Source organism: Dunckerocampus dactyliophorus, chromosome 4 (genome assembly GCF_027744805.1).
Source record: "Dunckerocampus dactyliophorus isolate RoL2022-P2 chromosome 4, RoL_Ddac_1.1, whole genome shotgun sequence".
In the NCBI taxonomy this organism is placed as follows: Eukaryota; Metazoa; Chordata; class Actinopteri; order Syngnathiformes; family Syngnathidae; genus Dunckerocampus; species Dunckerocampus dactyliophorus.
Window position 1 is genome coordinate 2940091 of NC_072822.1, and position 16608 is coordinate 2956698.

The 16608-nt window shown below is 42.6% G+C and overlaps 1 protein-coding gene across 4 annotated transcripts in view; it reads right to left on the bottom strand.

Annotated features, from left to right (window-relative positions):
• Positions 1-16608, bottom strand: part of kntc1 (kinetochore associated 1) — a 45305-nt gene that overhangs the window by 9883 nt on the left and 18814 nt on the right. For all 4 annotated transcript variants that reach the window (XM_054774836.1, XM_054774838.1, XM_054774835.1 and 1 more), the window contains exons 36-56: positions 16436-16599; positions 13659-13763; positions 13449-13577; positions 13064-13183; positions 11710-11816; positions 11411-11630; positions 9384-9473; positions 9141-9306; positions 8739-8797; positions 7476-7692; positions 7331-7404; positions 7051-7261; positions 6359-6471; positions 6224-6279; positions 4891-4969; positions 4694-4818; positions 4482-4617; positions 2245-2340; positions 2070-2126; positions 1932-1986; positions 190-253 (exon numbers count right to left, since the gene is read on the bottom strand). In XM_054774836.1, coding sequence (XP_054630811.1) covers positions 190-253; positions 1932-1986; positions 2070-2126; positions 2245-2340; positions 4482-4617; positions 4694-4818; positions 4891-4969; positions 6224-6279; positions 6359-6471; positions 7051-7261; positions 7331-7404; positions 7476-7692; positions 8739-8797; positions 9141-9306; positions 9384-9473; positions 11411-11630; positions 11710-11816; positions 13064-13183; positions 13449-13577; positions 13659-13763; positions 16436-16599 — 2443 coding nt within the window. The remainder of the gene's footprint in view (positions 1-189; positions 254-1931; positions 1987-2069; positions 2127-2244; positions 2341-4481; positions 4618-4693; positions 4819-4890; positions 4970-6223; positions 6280-6358; positions 6472-7050; positions 7262-7330; positions 7405-7475; positions 7693-8738; positions 8798-9140; positions 9307-9383; positions 9474-11410; positions 11631-11709; positions 11817-13063; positions 13184-13448; positions 13578-13658; positions 13764-16435; positions 16600-16608) is intronic.

The window sequence follows — 16608 nt, forward strand, 5'->3', positions numbered from 1 at the left end:
ATTCAGTTACCCTGGTCGGGTCTGAAACCTGCGATAAACAAGGGATTACTGTGTATGTGTTTTTCATCAACCTTTCCACAAGTAAATATTTAACATTCATTCGGGCACGGTGCGTATTACAGCAGAGGCCACCACTTGAAGAAATACAGAATATTTGTGCATGCAAGGAAAAAATGAAAAGGTGCATACTTGAGGAGGAGAACAAAGGTCCTGTAGAGTGTTGCTTGTTGATCCACGCTCAAAGGTAAAGAAGCTGGAACCAAAGCAGGTATGATTACATTTTAGGCACTCCTGATCAAAATTTGAAGGCTAGTTGAATAAATGGTACATTTTGTACAGTTGGATCTTGAGGAGATTCTAAGTAGAACTTCAAAATGCAAAAATAAAAAATGGGAGTGAGACAAAACAAAACCAACAAGTAAGCAATTGCAAAGAAGCATTAAAGTGAAATAGGCTGTTCATCAGCTGATCAAAAGCCCTTAAAAGCCAAACTCTTGGCTTTTAAAAGGCAAGTGAATGTCATTTTCTGTCCGGTAAGCACACTGTCATGATCTCTTGATGGCAAAGACAAAAAAGCTTTCTCTTTGAACGTGGTGGGATTGTGGAGCTGCATAAGCAAGGCCTCTCACAGAGCGCCACTGCTGATGATGTTGGACGCACCAAGACGTCAATAAGTCCTTTCAAACATCTTTTTTGACAGGTGGTTGACCCAAATAAAATGTCACCCGCCCTGAGCCAGAGAGGATCCGATTGGCTGGACGGGAAGATCCTTGGCCCAAATGAGGGTTATTACTGATGCCGAGTGCAGTCAAATAACCCTCAGATTGCATTTGCAAGAGAAGGCTTTTAAGATGCTTCTTCATCGCAACAAAACTGCCCTGTTGGGAATTTGTACGACAGCAACAAAGATGGAACATTGAAAAGGTGGAAGACGTTTTATTCTCCAACGAGAAAAAAATGCAACCTTGACGGTCCTGATGGCGTCCAATGTTAGTGGCGTGACAAGGAGATCCCACCTGAGATGTTTTCCACACAGCACAGCCGAGGGGGCGCCATCATGATCCTTCAATGGAACAATGGAGCTTCAGGTTGCGCAGGGGCGTCAGACAGCAACTGGCTATGTGGAGATGTTGCAGGGGGCTTCCCTCGTGACTGAAGGCACTCGTCTGTGTGGTAATGACTGGCTTTTTCAACAGGACAACGCTGCACTTCACAAAAGAACTTCTTCCAGAGGAATAACCTCACTTTTGGACCATCCTGCGTGTTCCCCTCATCTAAATCCAACTGAGAACATTTGGGAATGGATGGCAAGGGAAGTTTACAAGAATGCACATCAGTTCCAGACAGTGGATATCCTCCGTGAAGCCATCTTGACCACCTGGAGCAACATTCCCACTAGCCTCCCGGAAACACTGGCATCAAGCATACTCAAACCCATTTTTGAGATGATTAAACAAGAATGGTGCAGCGACTCACTACTGCCTCCTTTTTTAAACATTTTAATTATATTTTAAGGAGGGAGTTTGAGCTGTTTTTGAGCTAGAGTCTTAAACTTTGATCAGCTGATGAACACGCTAGTTCAGTTTAATGCTTGTTTGTAATACATTGCCTACTCAAAATGTTTTTTGTCTCACTCCCTTTTCTTCTTTTTGCATTTCGAAGCGCTACTTGGAAGCTTGTTAAGTTTCAACAGTACCAAATGTAAATGCTTGCAATTTTTCAACTGGTTTTAAAATTTGGATCAGGAGTGTACAGTATATTCTACATCATGAATCCATGTTTCCACTCAGTTCTACAGTTTAGTTTTAACTTGCTCCCTTTCGGTATTGCACACCTATGATTGGTAGTGGAAGGTGCAATGGAAACGCAAAAAACACATTTATCAAGACAGTATTCTTGCTTGTATTATGCATACGTTATGCAAGGAATACCTGAGACAAAAGGTGCTAGCAGCATGCTCTTCCAGGTCCTGGAGAAACTAGAAATCTGGAAAAAGAGGACAGAATTAAGGCAGTTAGACTGATAGAGCCAAAATTATTGTTTTATTTCATTTTTATGTGAAACGCTACCTTCCACAGCGCTGGCACGGCAACCACTGTTTCCAGCACATTCTGGAGATCACTAATCTGAGAGAAGAGAGAAACATACGTGTTATTTTCCTGCTTGGAGACACAGCTGAAGGGACATTCATTCTTTGTAACGGAGCCATGACTGTTCATCAATGCATGGTGCACATTTCCTCACCAAGTTGAAGCCAAGCATCTTCTGAAGAAGACTGTTCCACAGCTGAGTGTCGTACACCTTGTACTCCAGGCACAGGTCTGCCACCAAGCGCACGGCCTGAAAAGACCAAACAGGTGCTTTAGTATGACCGACCTGGTGGCAAGTGCAAAAAAAACCCTAAATCCGGGTTCAACTAAATGGCTCCAGGGGCCACAAAGCTAAGCACTGAGACTTGTATTTGAATATATCACTTAAAAGCAAGGCTAGGACGTCACACAATTCATTGTCATGAATAAAAGCGATAAAACCATATGATAAAATGATACTCCAAATAACCTGAGCTCTCTGCTGTTTTTAAGCATCAACTGCAAAAACGCTAGCCAAAGATATGACAGGTGCCCTCTGCTGTTTGTAAGGATGTACAGCAAAAACGCCAGTTGAAGATCCTTCATATATGACAGGACTGGTCTGCTGTTTTTAAGGATATACTTCAAAAAAACACATCAAAGATCCTCTATAATTATACGCTCTGCTGTTAGACTTTATTGACCAACAAGGGAAATTGTTACTATGATTGTTACCAATAATAATAATAATAATAACAACAATAATAATAATACTACTACTACTACTAATAATAATAATATTAGGGATGTCTGATAATATCGGCCCAATAAAAATGTAATCAGTTAATATCAGTATTGGGATTTTTCCCTATAATGAAAATCGATTATAAACATAATGTTGTATATTATATAGGCCTATGGACTCCCGTATTTTCCGGTGCGCAAATGATGACCTCATCAAGCGTGTAAACAACCGTGGGTGGCTAGTAGCAAGCTAGCTCGCTCCTTCCATTCCATCAAGAATGTTACAATTCCACTGTAAGAGATGGTAAAATCTGACACTGTGTGCACGCGCTCAGTTTGGAGAGTCCGTGAAAATGCTGCTTTCTCATATGATATCGGGTGCATTTTCATTCATATACATGTTTGTTGTATGGTGGATTGCTTCTTCCTCTTCAATTTTGAAAATCACATTTACACTGAGTGTTGGACCACATCGGCTCATACGACAGCTTTGAATGTTAGGTCCAACTTAAAGACTTTCAAACTCCGGGATTGGAGCTTCAGGACAAGATAAAAAGGTATGTAGCATATAAATTGACTTTAATATCTATCTGCAGATGAAATTTCATTCAAATCTGATGGTGCGTGTGGTGATGTTAATTTTGGTGTTAATTTTGGCCCGGAATTACTGTGTACGTGCAATTTGTAGTGCGCTGTGGAAACCAATACAGCATGCTGCTGCACTAAGAGTGCGCGGCATACATTAAAATTATGACACTTGATTTTCTTCCTTGGATTTCTCGATCAAAAAAAATGTAAATGGATACTCTGACTTTGAAAGCAAATGTAACAGCCTAATCCTAATGGCAAGTTTTTCTCAGGTGTTTTACATTTTGGTTGACAGCCACGTTGAGAAGCTCATTGCTGATGCTATATCCATTATCTTCATGACAGATGTGTTAATCCCACAACAGGAGATATGTGATGTTACACATATCGTTATCAGCTCCGCTCCACTGTTTTCAAGGATCTACTACAAAAACGGCAGTTGAAGATCCTCTACACCAGGGGTCACCAACATTTTTCCTTGTGAGAGCTACTTTTACAAAATGAAAATGGCCAAGAGCTACTCATTTTTGTAACATTTATTTTCAGAGCTTATTTTAAACCCAAACAAAGCGAATATGCTTGTTTTACCAGAACATGAACAAAATGCTGGTGTCCACAGCTCACATTTTGTATTTCAGAATGCATTTCTTTCTACTGTGCTTTCATTATTAACTGAAAACCTGAATGAAAAGCAGGCTTGCGGGCACCTCATGTGGTCGTGGGGGGCTACCTTGTGCCCGTGGGCAACACGTTGGTGACCCCTGCTCTACACTGTATACGGCAGGACCAGTCTGCTGTTTTTAATGGTACCGGTACACTTCAAAAACGTGCATTGAAGATCCTCTATATATGGCAGGACCTCTCCGACGTTTTTAAGGATGTACTGCAAAAATGCTATCCAAAAGGTATAACAGGAGCACTCTGCTGTTTTTAAGGTTGTAAAGGGCTGACTGCAAAAGTGAGTCAAAGATCTTCTACGTGCCAGGAGTGTTCTGTTGTTTAGAGGCACCAGCAGCAAAAACATTTTTAAGTATTGAAATTATTTATGAGCTGGATTTGGCTCTTGATAAAACACAGTACCTGTGGCTCATGGCTGTGGTTCTTCCATAGGCCTTTAATCAAGCCCTCTTTGGGGCTGCTGCGGAATGACTGCACCGTGTGGGGAATGTTCAACCCCTCTAGCCGGGAGACAAAGACGTAGCACTTCACGTAGTAGCTGCAGATATACATGAATCACTTTTTACACATCTTGACATGAATGCGCTGCAATCAGATGATGTGTACTGGCTTACTCCATTTCACTCCTGTTGATCTTTAACTGCGTCTCAAGTGTGGCGGCATCGGCGAGTCGCACAAAACAAAGGAGCGCTCGGGTTCTATGACAGAATGTCAGACGGGGCCCGGAGCTGCTCAGAGGCTAGAGGCGGGAGAACACATAAGACACAGAAGATCTCAGATACTTAGACACTCAATGCAACTGAAGACTTACCCAGGTTTCATCAGACAGAATGGCGCTGAGGAGGCAAGCAGCATCAGCTGGGGTGTAAGCCTGCAGCATGTAGACCACCCTGACAGCAACAAATAGCAGGGACATGGTCAGTGTTCAAAATAATTCAGTTCTAGGCCATGACCACAGGCCACATATACTTTTCATTGCTTCCGTCATTTACCCCTGGGTGACCCGTAACGAATGTCTCATATTACCCCGGCCGGGTCAGAGGTTTCACTTCTCCTGGTGTCACCGTATGTTTCATTTTTCTTGATGTGAATGGATGCTTCACCCTAGCCTGCACTGAGGTTTCATTCTCCCTGGTCTGGTCGGATGTTTAATTTTCCCTGGACTGGACGAATGTCATATACCCTAGCCTTGACAGATGTTTTATTTTCCCTGGTGTGGAGTGCAGCTCGAGGGCCATCTGTTGCCTGTGGCCATTTTTTTTTTTTTTTTTTTTTAAATAGAATTTCAAAATAGAATTTAACAAGAAAAGGAAAAAAAATATATAACAATTAGCATTAATTTTAGAAGACTAAAAAAGTTATAATCTTATGAGGAAAAAATGTAAATACATGTATTATGAGGAAAAATAACTTCATTTTAGTAGCTTAAAGTTGAATTTTTAAAGAGAAAAAAAACAAGTTTATTGTTAAAGACGTAATATGAGAAAAACAAAACAACACAAAGTTGTAATTTTTGGAAAATTAGGTTGCGGAAAAAGTTACAAAGTCAAAAATATTTTGGGAATAAAGTCATAATTACAAAGAAAACGTACAAAAAGAAAGTTGAAATAGCTGGGGGAAAAAACAGCTGAAATTGGGGAAAAAAACAGCAGAAATATTAAAGAAAAAAATGTATTTCTTCAAGGCTGCAATATTATGAGAAACAACACTAACAAAGCTGCAATTTATGGAAAATTAGTTTGGGCAAAAAGTCGTATTAGAGTCAAAATTATGGGAATGAAGTCATAATTACAAGAAAATTTACTAGAAGAAAGCTAAAATATTTGGAATCAGCAAAAATTGGGAAAAAAGTAAAGACCAAAGTTCATAATCATAATACGCTTTTTCACCTATTGTATATCAAAGCTGAGATGCAGGCATTTTTTCTTGAAATATACACAACTTCCTAGCATATCTACTGTACATGTGTTGCTTTACAAAATATCAAAGTGGCCCTTTGACTTTGAGTTTTCAGTATATGTCCTTCTGTGAAATTCACCGTGGCCTGTACGTATGTTGCACTTACCCTGGCCTGGACGGATTTTTAATTTGTGATAGATGGATTGATAAATACTTGTAGACATAATCTTAACATTAAAACTTACCTCATTAAGTCTGGGTCATCCTTGAAGCTGCTGACACAGTCATGGTGGCCAATATCCTTAATATAAGTACAAAATTCATTAAAAATCTCTCCAATAAAAAAAAAAGAAGCAAATACAATTGCAGGCCTGACAAACCTTCGCCACAGCAGGACCCGTTCTGCAGATCCACTTTTCCAACATCACGTTACGGACTTTCAGAAGATCCACGTTGTTGATGGAGGCTATTTCCTTAACCACTGCATGTATGTCTGAAATAAAAGACCCATTATCAAGATAAATCACAGAATACTACTGATGCATTTCATTCCTTTCCATTCCATTTTCTTCCGCTTATCTGGGTCCAGCTCGCGGGGGCAGCAGTGTCAGTAGGGATGACCAGATTTCCCAATCTCTGGCTCTCTCTTCTAGCTCCACTGGGAGGACACTAAGGTGTTCTTAAGCCAGCTGTGAGACATAATCCCTCCAGCGTGTCTTAGGTCTGCCCCAGGGTCTCCTCCTGGCTGGGCTTGTCCGAAGCACTTCACCAGGGAGGCGTCCAAGAGGTATCCGGACTAGATGCCTGAGCCACCTTACCTGGCTCCTCTCGATGTCAAGGAGCAGCAGCTGTGCTCCGAGTCCCTCCCGGATAACCGAGCTCCTTACCCTAAAACTACAAGTATCCCCTGTGGCTCCTTCAGGCTGGGCCCCAGGGTGAGGCCCAGGTGTCCCATGTCTGGGAAAGGTGCGGCCCCTCATTTCTGTGTTTCTCATAAGGTCTCCTGAATCACTTTTTCTCATGTCATATAATTGTCCATATCCATGTCATATCCTTTAAAAAGTTTACACACCGGGATAGGTTCGCCCTGCAGAGTCCCTGAAGCGCTGCTCCACACTGCTGTGCTCGTAAAGAGCCGTAATAAGTCTGCCTGGAGCTGAGGTAAGCTTGAGGAGTTCGGGGCTGTTGAGCAGACTGGCCATCAAGGTGCTTTCTGTTGCCGACCGCTGGAGCTGCATCTTCAGCTTGGACAGAAAGGCCTCCCCTCGGGTCCGCGACTCCTTCTGTGTGGGGACCAGATGGCGGCTGCAGGTTTAAAACAACTACAAACAAACTTGTGAAGAAATGCTTACATCAAGGTTTGGATCCTTGAGCCAGGCATCTCCAAGGGCCATGCAGAACTTAAGGGACTGTGCCTTCTCATAGCCTGCAGAAGAAGATTGAAGATTTTAGTCTGAATACTACAAAAAGATCAGGTGTCTCTTGCGCAGGTCACACCTGGAGGCAGTTCTTGGGTGATCTTGTGGGCGGTGGCTGCCGCCCACTCTGGATTCTGGATGTTGTGGATGTACGTCATCATAGTCTTTGCCACCTCAAATGTCTCCTTGTTGAAGCCTTGAGCACACCTCCTCTTCCTTTTCTCAAGGACCAGGGGCTTCATTTTTGTCTCAAACGTGTGATTGGCTGCAAGCATGTACAACTTGTCCAGGCTCGCCTGTGGAGGAGCGGACTGATCTTTTATTTCATTTCTCAAGGCATTGAATGGATCACAACTGGACTGTTCAAGTTGTCTTACAAGATGATTTGTCTCTGATGGCTTCATCAGTTCACGCTCAATGACAAGACAGGACAACTCTAGTCTGACTAGATAGGACAGTCTCTAGTTCATCAGTTCATGTTAAATGACTAGATAGGACAGCTCTAGTCAACTAGAGAGACTGTCCTATCTAGTCATTGAGCTTGGATGAGAGGCAAAACGTCTAAGACAACCCGAGCAGGCTTCATCAGTAGTAACGCCTGTGAATATTGTCATTCATCCAGGTGATTGTATTCTCAGCGCACTGACTCGATCTCAACTGGACTGCTTTTCTCAGAAGACGTTTCGCTTCTCTTCTGAACAGGCTTCATCAGTTCATGTTCAAAGACTAGGTGGGACACACACCAGTCAGACTAGATAGGACAGTCTGTCTAGTCTCAGACTGAGAGACTGTCCTATCTAGTCAAACTAGAGCTGTCCTATCTAGTCAATGAGCATGAACTGATGAAGCCTGCTCGGTTGAAGACGTTTCACCTCACATCTGAGCAGGCTTCAACAGTTCATGCTCAATGACCAGATAGGACAGCTCTAGTCTGAGAACTAACGAGCCTGTCCTATGTAGTCCAATAGGACAGACTAGATAGGACAGTCTTGCTTGTTCTCAGACTAGACTAGTTAATCAGTTTATGCTCAATGACTAGATAGGACAGCTCTAGTCTGACTAGATAGGACAGTCTCTCTAGTTCTCAGACTAGAGTCGTCCTACCTAGTCTGACTAGGTAAGACAGTCTCTAGTTCTCGAACTACAGCTGTCCTATCTAGTCTGACTGGTGTGTGTCCCACCTAGTTGTTGAGCATGAACTGTTGAAGCCTGCTCAGATGAGAGGCAAAACGTCTAAGAAAAGCTGAACAGTCCAGTTGCGATCGAGTCAATGCGCTGAGAATACAATGACCTTCATCTGCTTGGCAATCGTAAGACTTTATTTCAGACTGGCGTGCAGTACCTTCATTAGTTTGCTAATCAGAAGCAGAGTTGGGAAGGTCTCCTCGTTGAGCTCCGGAGCTAAACACACAAAACACATTTCAGAATCTGCTAGCCACACCATTAGGGACATATGCACAAGAGCCATGTCTAAAATGGCGCCTTTGCAAAGATATCAAAGTTCAGTTTAGTTTGGACTGACACTGTGGGTGAGGCACATGATGGCTGTAGCTTGCACTGCTTCATACTGACAGGTGCTCCTGTTTGTATTTGGTGGCCTCGAGCACAGCATGAAAAGGGGGAAACATTCTACAAACGGGTTTCTGTATGACACAGTGAAGTTGTACATCTCTAAGCTACAACCACAACATTACAAATATTACAACAATACAGTGTCTTAATAACAACACAACAGGGAACTCACAGACGATCTTCCAGTAGTGTTTGTTCTGCATGAGCAGGTGGAAAGGCAGCCGGACTTTGCTGAGGGGGCTCGGCTGCAGATTGTTCTCCAGAAAGTATGTCTGTTCCACGTCCGACGGGGGAGACAGCCGCTTGTAGGACTTCAAGTGCTGGAGGAGGCCCATTGCCTGTGTAGAAGAAGACATCAGTCGCTTGTGTGTAATCATACAAAAAATGGCTTGGATCGTGTTGACTTTTCTTTTACCTGACTGACAGAGAAGACTGCAATATTCTCATCTACAACCTGTAGGATCTTTACCACCACTTCGATCCTCTCGTAGTTGTACGGACTGAGCTGCATGAGGAACACAATGACAGTCCGCTGATATCCAAGTCGTGCATTCAGAAATTTCGTACTACTTGTATATAGACCCGTTTTGGTAGGTTGAGATTTGACACCTTGAAAATGTAAAGGTCCCGTAGTTCGCTATTTTTCAACCTTCACAGGAGGTCCCACAATAGTGTATTGGAAGCGTGTCATCTTAAATCTTTACATGTAGTCTTGGTGCTAAAAGTGCTTTTAGTGGGCACCTGTAGCTTTAATGCTAATAGCCATGTTGGTACCACACCTGTCTCCAACAGAATGTGTTTTTACATATACAGTAGTACCTCGCATAACATAAACCTCCTTTTACATAAATTCCACTGAACATAAAGAATTTATATAAAGTTTTTGCTTCGTATTACAGAAGAAATTCCATATAACAAAGCGTCAAGTCAGTGCAAGTCTTTTTTTTCCCCCTCAATCAACTTTATTAATGCCTCAAGTCGGTGCAAGTTCAGACTAACACTTGGTGTCGCCTTCTGATGCATCACGCTCTCATTGGCTGATTATCGGGGCACCACCTACGCTATACAGCACGTACGTGAGTTTATGTGAAAGACAGGCTTGTCCCTTCAAACTCCTTCCTCTTCGTAGTCCCCCTGAAACTAACTTAAACAATTAAGTTAAGTTACAAATTAAAATTTTGCACACAGCATTATCGTGTAGTGCATGTGCGTTTGTCTGTGACACCAGCTGACTCTTACACTCTTTGAGCCGCGTTTCCAGTCAGGCTAGTCCTCCTCCTCCTTCCTGCCTCCACTTGCGCTCCTGATCAAGACATCTCGTGAACGGTAGGATTGTTTTTGTTTTTCAGTTTTATTCATTTACGGTAATCTTATTTATTACCTTATTTTCTATTGGAATGTTACTGTACTATGTTATAAATAAAAATAAGTAAATAAGGCATTTAAGACATAAATAAGACTCATGCTCATCTGTGTTGCTATAATTGTGTTTCCTAGAGCGAGTGAAGGACAGAAAGTAATATCGGGGGTTCAGAGTTGAGCTTCGTCTTGCCGTGGGTTAAGGCCGCAACAGTAGCCAGTGTTTTTATTTGGAATTACTGTGCCTGTTGTGACATAATTCTAACCTACAAAAAAAAGCCTGCTGTTCCGGCAATCAAGTCTGGTAATTGAAGTTTACAGTAACATTACTCACCCCTAGTAGCCAGTATACAATACTACGTCAACGTCTTCGAATGCAATGTAGGCAAAAAAGTGGTAACATTAACTTAAATACAGTATGCATATGTTTTGACTAATAAAAGGCCGCGTTCAATCACGATTTAGTAATTCATAAATTCTTGAAAAACCGTGATAGAGTGAAGCCGCGGAATTCCAACCCCGAAGTAACGAGGGAGGACTGTACAGTCTAACTCTGCACTTCTCCAGTAACAGATGCCATAGAGTATATCACATGCAACAATATGACATTGAGGAGTGGGACAGGAGGACACCCACGTTAGCAACACCAGCATAGCTATGTGAGCTACACCGCTAGCATTACACTCACATTAAGAAGAAAAACAACACGATCAAGCTTACAGCTCCCATGTCTGTAGCTGATTGATGGTTAGCAGCGCTGTGCTTCAAAATGTGTAGTGAATCCTGCGTTTTTATATATTTTTTTATTTTATTTTATTTAGGACTGAGGTTTTTCCTTCATGCCATTATGAAAAACCGTAACTTAATTTGAGTTTGAGCGCCTCGTCTCTCAAAAGTGGAGCAAACAAGTGAGGGAGAGCATAGATTTTTCTCACGTTTGGTGCTCATAAACAGGCTCTGGGGACACACGTTACTATTATAACATCATTAAAAAGTCAATTTTGCATAATCAGGGACCTTTTAAGTATTTTAAGAATTTCAAGCACCCAGCAGGACGTTGTTCCTGTTGAGATGTCCACGCACCTTGAAGATAGCAGCAGACAGACTGCTGATGAGCTCGCTGGTTTGATGCAACTTGGGAATGATCTTCAGGACACGCTCCAGTGCGTCCGCATGGCACAGGGGTTGGGCGTCTGTCTCGCCATTACTAGGGAGCTCCTCTGCATCTTCCTCTTCCTCTTGCAGCAGCAGCAGGGTGGTAATGTATTGGTTGATGACGCTGTCACGGTCCAGACCGAATGTGCTGCAGATGAAGTAGAGGAGAGGAGTTGTCACACCAGGAGAGCAAAATGCAAAAGCAAAAGGAGGAAGATAACTTTTACCTGCAATACTCAAGGATGATATCTGGAGTGATCCTCTTGTTCTTTACTAGAATGGGGATTAAGGTGCTCAAGTCAGACCACTGGCGAAACACAGGCTGGATGGATATCTGGCACAGCAATGACAACAAAACCAAGAGACACATGAAGGTAAGGGCATTTTTTATGATATTTCATCACTACACCCAAATTAAAGACTGGGAACAGAGTCCACTTGAATAAAAAAAATGCACAACTCAAACAGATGCCTCCTTTTTGTCCCCTACATAATGAGTTTTACATTTTTAGAAATTAAAGCCTCTTTCTTGCTTGCTTCCAATTAACATAGCGATACTTTGCAGTCCACGTAAATAATTCGATACATTTGCGGTATTCATCCATCCATCCATCTTCTTCCGCCAGCAGCCAAAGCAGGGAAGCCCAGACTTCCCTCTCCCCGACAACTTCGTCCAGCTTCTCCGGGCGTATCACAGGCCAATTGAGAGACATTGTCTCTCCAACGTGTCCTGGATCTTCCCCGAGGCCTCCTATCAGTAAGACGTGTCCTGAACACCTCCCCAGGGAGGCGTCCGGGGGGCATCCTGACAAGATGCCCGAGCCACCTCATCTGGCTCGTCTCAATGCAGAGGAGCAGCGGTTCTACTCCAAGTTTCTCCCGGATGACAGTGCTTCTCACCTCATCTCTAAAGGGAGAGCCCAGCCACGCTACGGCCGGTATTCAGTATTGTGAAAATGAGGGATGTCTGACAATATTGAAATTTGTGCAAATTTAACATTCAAAGCTGCACCTCTTGCACTGTGATTTGTTCATACTGCTTTCCATATTAGATCGTGACCAGTGTTAATTTTATTCTTATTGTGAATGAATTTAAACTGTCATGCTTGTTGACAGTAGAAGATATTTAGAAGTTATTTTAGTTGACTGTTGGTCATGATTGTTTTGTAATTTATGAGTTGAATCTATTTTTAGATAAACCTGACTCTTTTCCTATAACTTACATTGCATATTGCAATATATGTATGTCTTATATGTATGTCTTATTTTGCAACAGTGTTTATTAGTGAAATGCATTCAGTGGCATCACGGTGTTCGTTCATTACACAAGATGCGACCTGAGCTGCTGCCTATATCGGTATCGGTTGATATTGGCAACGGTCATGAAATGATGGACAATATCGGATATTGGTAGAAAGCCAATATCGAGCATCTCTCAATAAAAATGACTTTTCACACAAAGCACCTTCTGCAGTTGAATGAATTAACTCTCTGGGCTACTACAGTATCCTAAAAGGGGACCCGCAGCAGTCCTGATGTGCGACCTGGGTGTAGGGTAAAGTGGTATAAGAGCTGCGTTACCTCTAATTTGGCAAGCTTCATGCCCCATTCAGCCTCAGTGATGACAGACAGAAACTTCTGCTTTTCCACTGCTGCTTGGTCATACAAGCAGCAGAGATTAGCTCCAATCTTTGCCACAGCCTGAAATAATTCAAGAAACGCTGCTGGATGACAACATAATCATCTACACCAGGGGGTGTCCACTTTGATACATTCTGTACATGAAAAATGCTAAAACCAATCCAATGTAGGTCAATATATGCTTACAGTAGATACCTTAACAAAACATCCACATTTTAGCTTTGTGTTACAGATGACAAAGCATAGTGTATTATCGCCCCGCAGCTTCATACAAAACAGACAATTGTAGTCATGAAAGTATACGTGCAGAAAATATATCACATACCAAGATTTTATCATAGTTTTCCCACGTATTGTCGATAACCTTCCAGAGAATTTTCAAGACTTCCTCCTTCAACAGCAGCGTACACAATCCGATGGCCAAATTGCAGTCGACCATCCTCCAGTTCAACACCTACATCCCGTAGAATAACCAAAGGAAAACTACTTAGAATGATGTAAAATCGCACTAAACCTAAAGAGTCATTGGGCTCACCTTGTTCAGCAGGCCCACAGCGACATTATTCAGGGCCGAGGCAGTGCTCGTACGGAGGTCATTCAAGGACACATTGTACTTAGTCAGCTCTTTTGGATCATAAAGCTGAAAAGCAGGATCAGCGCAAACATCAACAACGAAAATGACACAAGGAGTGCAACAGGTTAAACCCAATACACAGATTACTACAGTATATAACACTGTATTTTTTTTTTTACTTTAATAAGGATTTGGAGTGCATGAGAAAGTGGGAGAAAAAAGTAGTTCTCATTTATGAAAAAGTATTTTGCACAACACAGCAGCAACAGAACCAATGTTGTAATTGTGGTAAGACCCAGACTGCTCAGCGAGCATTAACAGCATAGAGGAGTTTATTGTAAACAGTGTGGCCAGTGTAACACACGAGCTGCCTATAATCGTGGCCAAAGGTTTTGAGAATGACGCTTAAGTAAAGAGTTTGACTTCTCAAAAGAATGTGTTGAAAAGAGTAATACATTTGCATCACAAAAATGCCTCCTCAAAAAAATTGCTTGGCTTTACTTTCTCTCCCGTCATATCACTTCGCACTGTCACCTCCTGTTGACCCTCCTGCTTTTCGTGCACTTTTTGCAGTGGGATTCACCTTCTGTCCTTCCAGACCCCGCTGCTTGGTTTGGTTACCCCGCAATCCTTGCACTGCCCGCCAAGGATTCCCCCACCCCATTCAATAGTTTCAATAAACTGTGTTCTTTTACTCACACTAAGGTGTGTGCATTTTGGAGTTCAGCCCACGACCCCGAACCCGTCCGTGATAAAACTGTTCTTGGATGGTTGGGAGAAGTTGCTCTCAGAGGATGTTTTGGTACCATTCTTTATTCATGGCTGTGTCATTAGGGCAAAATTGTGAGTGAGTCCACTCCCCTGGCTGAGCAGCAACCCCACACATGAATGATTTCAGGATGCTTTACTGTTGGCATGACACAGGACTGATGGTAGCGCAGACCTTTTCTTCTCTGGACAAGCTTTTTTATGGACGCTCCAAACAATCAGAAAGGGCATTCATCAGAGAAAATGGTTGGTACCCCGATTCTGCAGCCGCGGTGCTTGCTGGACTTTCTTGGGCGCCCCAACAACAACAACAACTGAACTGCTCTCCTTGAAGTTCTTGATGATGCGACAAATGGTTGTTGGAGGTGCAATCTTACCAGCAGCATTATACTTGCCTGTGAAGCCCTTTTTGTGCAAAGCAATGATGACTGCACGTGTTTCCTTGCAAGTAGCCATGGGTAACAGAGGAAAAGCAAAGAAGAAGCACCGCCCTCCTTTTAAAGCTTCCAACCTGTTATTCTCACTCAATCTCAAATGGAGGCCATCACAATTCAGGGCCGAGAGGTGGCAGTAGTAGACCACTACAAGCACTTGGGATTCCACATGAACACCAGACTGGACTGGAAGGACAACAGCAATGCTGTCTAAAAGAAGGGCACGAGCAGACTGTACTTTCTGAGGAAGCTTAGGTCCTTCAGTGTGTGCACAGCAAGCTGCTGGAGATCCTCTACCAGTCTGTGGTAGTACCCTGTACTTTGCTGTGGTTTGTTGGGGGAGCAGCACTATCACAAAGGACATAAACCGGATGGACAAACTGATCCAGAAAGCCGAATACACTGGACAAACTTCTCTCCATCATGGACAACCCCACCCACCCACTCCATCGGACAATAGAGGGGCAGCAGAGCTCAATTTCCAACAGGCTCCTCCAGTTCCACTCCCACAGTGAATGCTACACGACATCATTCATTCCACACGCCATGCAGCTCTACAATAGCTCACCTGTCTGTAAAAGATCATTCACAACATTCAACAACATTATTGCACTGTACTGACTGCCCTCTCTTGTATAAAGTATACATTTACTCATGTATTTACACACTATTTGTAAATATGTAAATCTTGTTTATCTTATATTCTTTTTATTTTATTCATATTGCATTGCATTTTATTTAAGAGTGTTTGTCTTTTTCTTCTGCAATTGAGCTACTGTAACCAAGCAATTTCCCTTGTGGATCAATAAAGTCTGCCTTTGTTCTTGTCTACACTCACCTACGTTAACCAGAGAATCACTAACATGTTGTCGGCTGGTTGAAATGCAGTTTTTTCAGGATTAAGTTCACTTTCATGACAAAGCGGGACTTTAATGACACATTGACAGTAATTGCCATTCATCTTGTCACTCTTCATAACATGCTGGCGTATAAGCAGATTGGCATTATAAAAACTGAGGCAGCAGACTTTGTGAAAATTAATACAGTATTTGTTTCAATCGCAAAACTTTTGGCCATGACTGTACAGCCTCAGCTGACCACTCACGATGCTTCAAATGCTGCTGCAGCCATCTTGTGGAGTTAATGAAAGCTACATCAGGAGGCTGCTGTACTGCCAATGTTATTTGATTAATTGTTAACCGACCTGAAGCATTAATTGGAGCATATGTGGTGCAGTATGTGTCGGCAACACTGGTGGTGTAATTGTACACGCTCCTGACTTTTGTTTTTGCACCTTTGTTGTTTGTACACTACAGGAATTATTCTGCAAAATCTAAACTATGAAATGTATTTTTTTTGGCTTTGTTTCACCATATTGAGATATTATCGTCATCGTGTGACATGTATCGCAAATCCTACTGTACCGTGACATCCGGTGTAAAAATTCAGCCAATTCACTCATACGAATGACACGTTCTGGTGGCCCCTGACTGGAAAAGCCGAAGGACAAAGAAATATTATGTGTCGGCATCCTACCTGCACTGTAATCTTAGCGTCCATAACGTTGGAGGTGACATGCTGCAGGCAGCTGCTGTAGCAGTTGACCAGCACTCGAAGGGCCAGCTCCAGCTGACTGCACTCCTGTAACATCTGCATCATGATGTTTAGAGGACTAAACAGGGGCTGCAGGTAATTTGAACCTGCATACA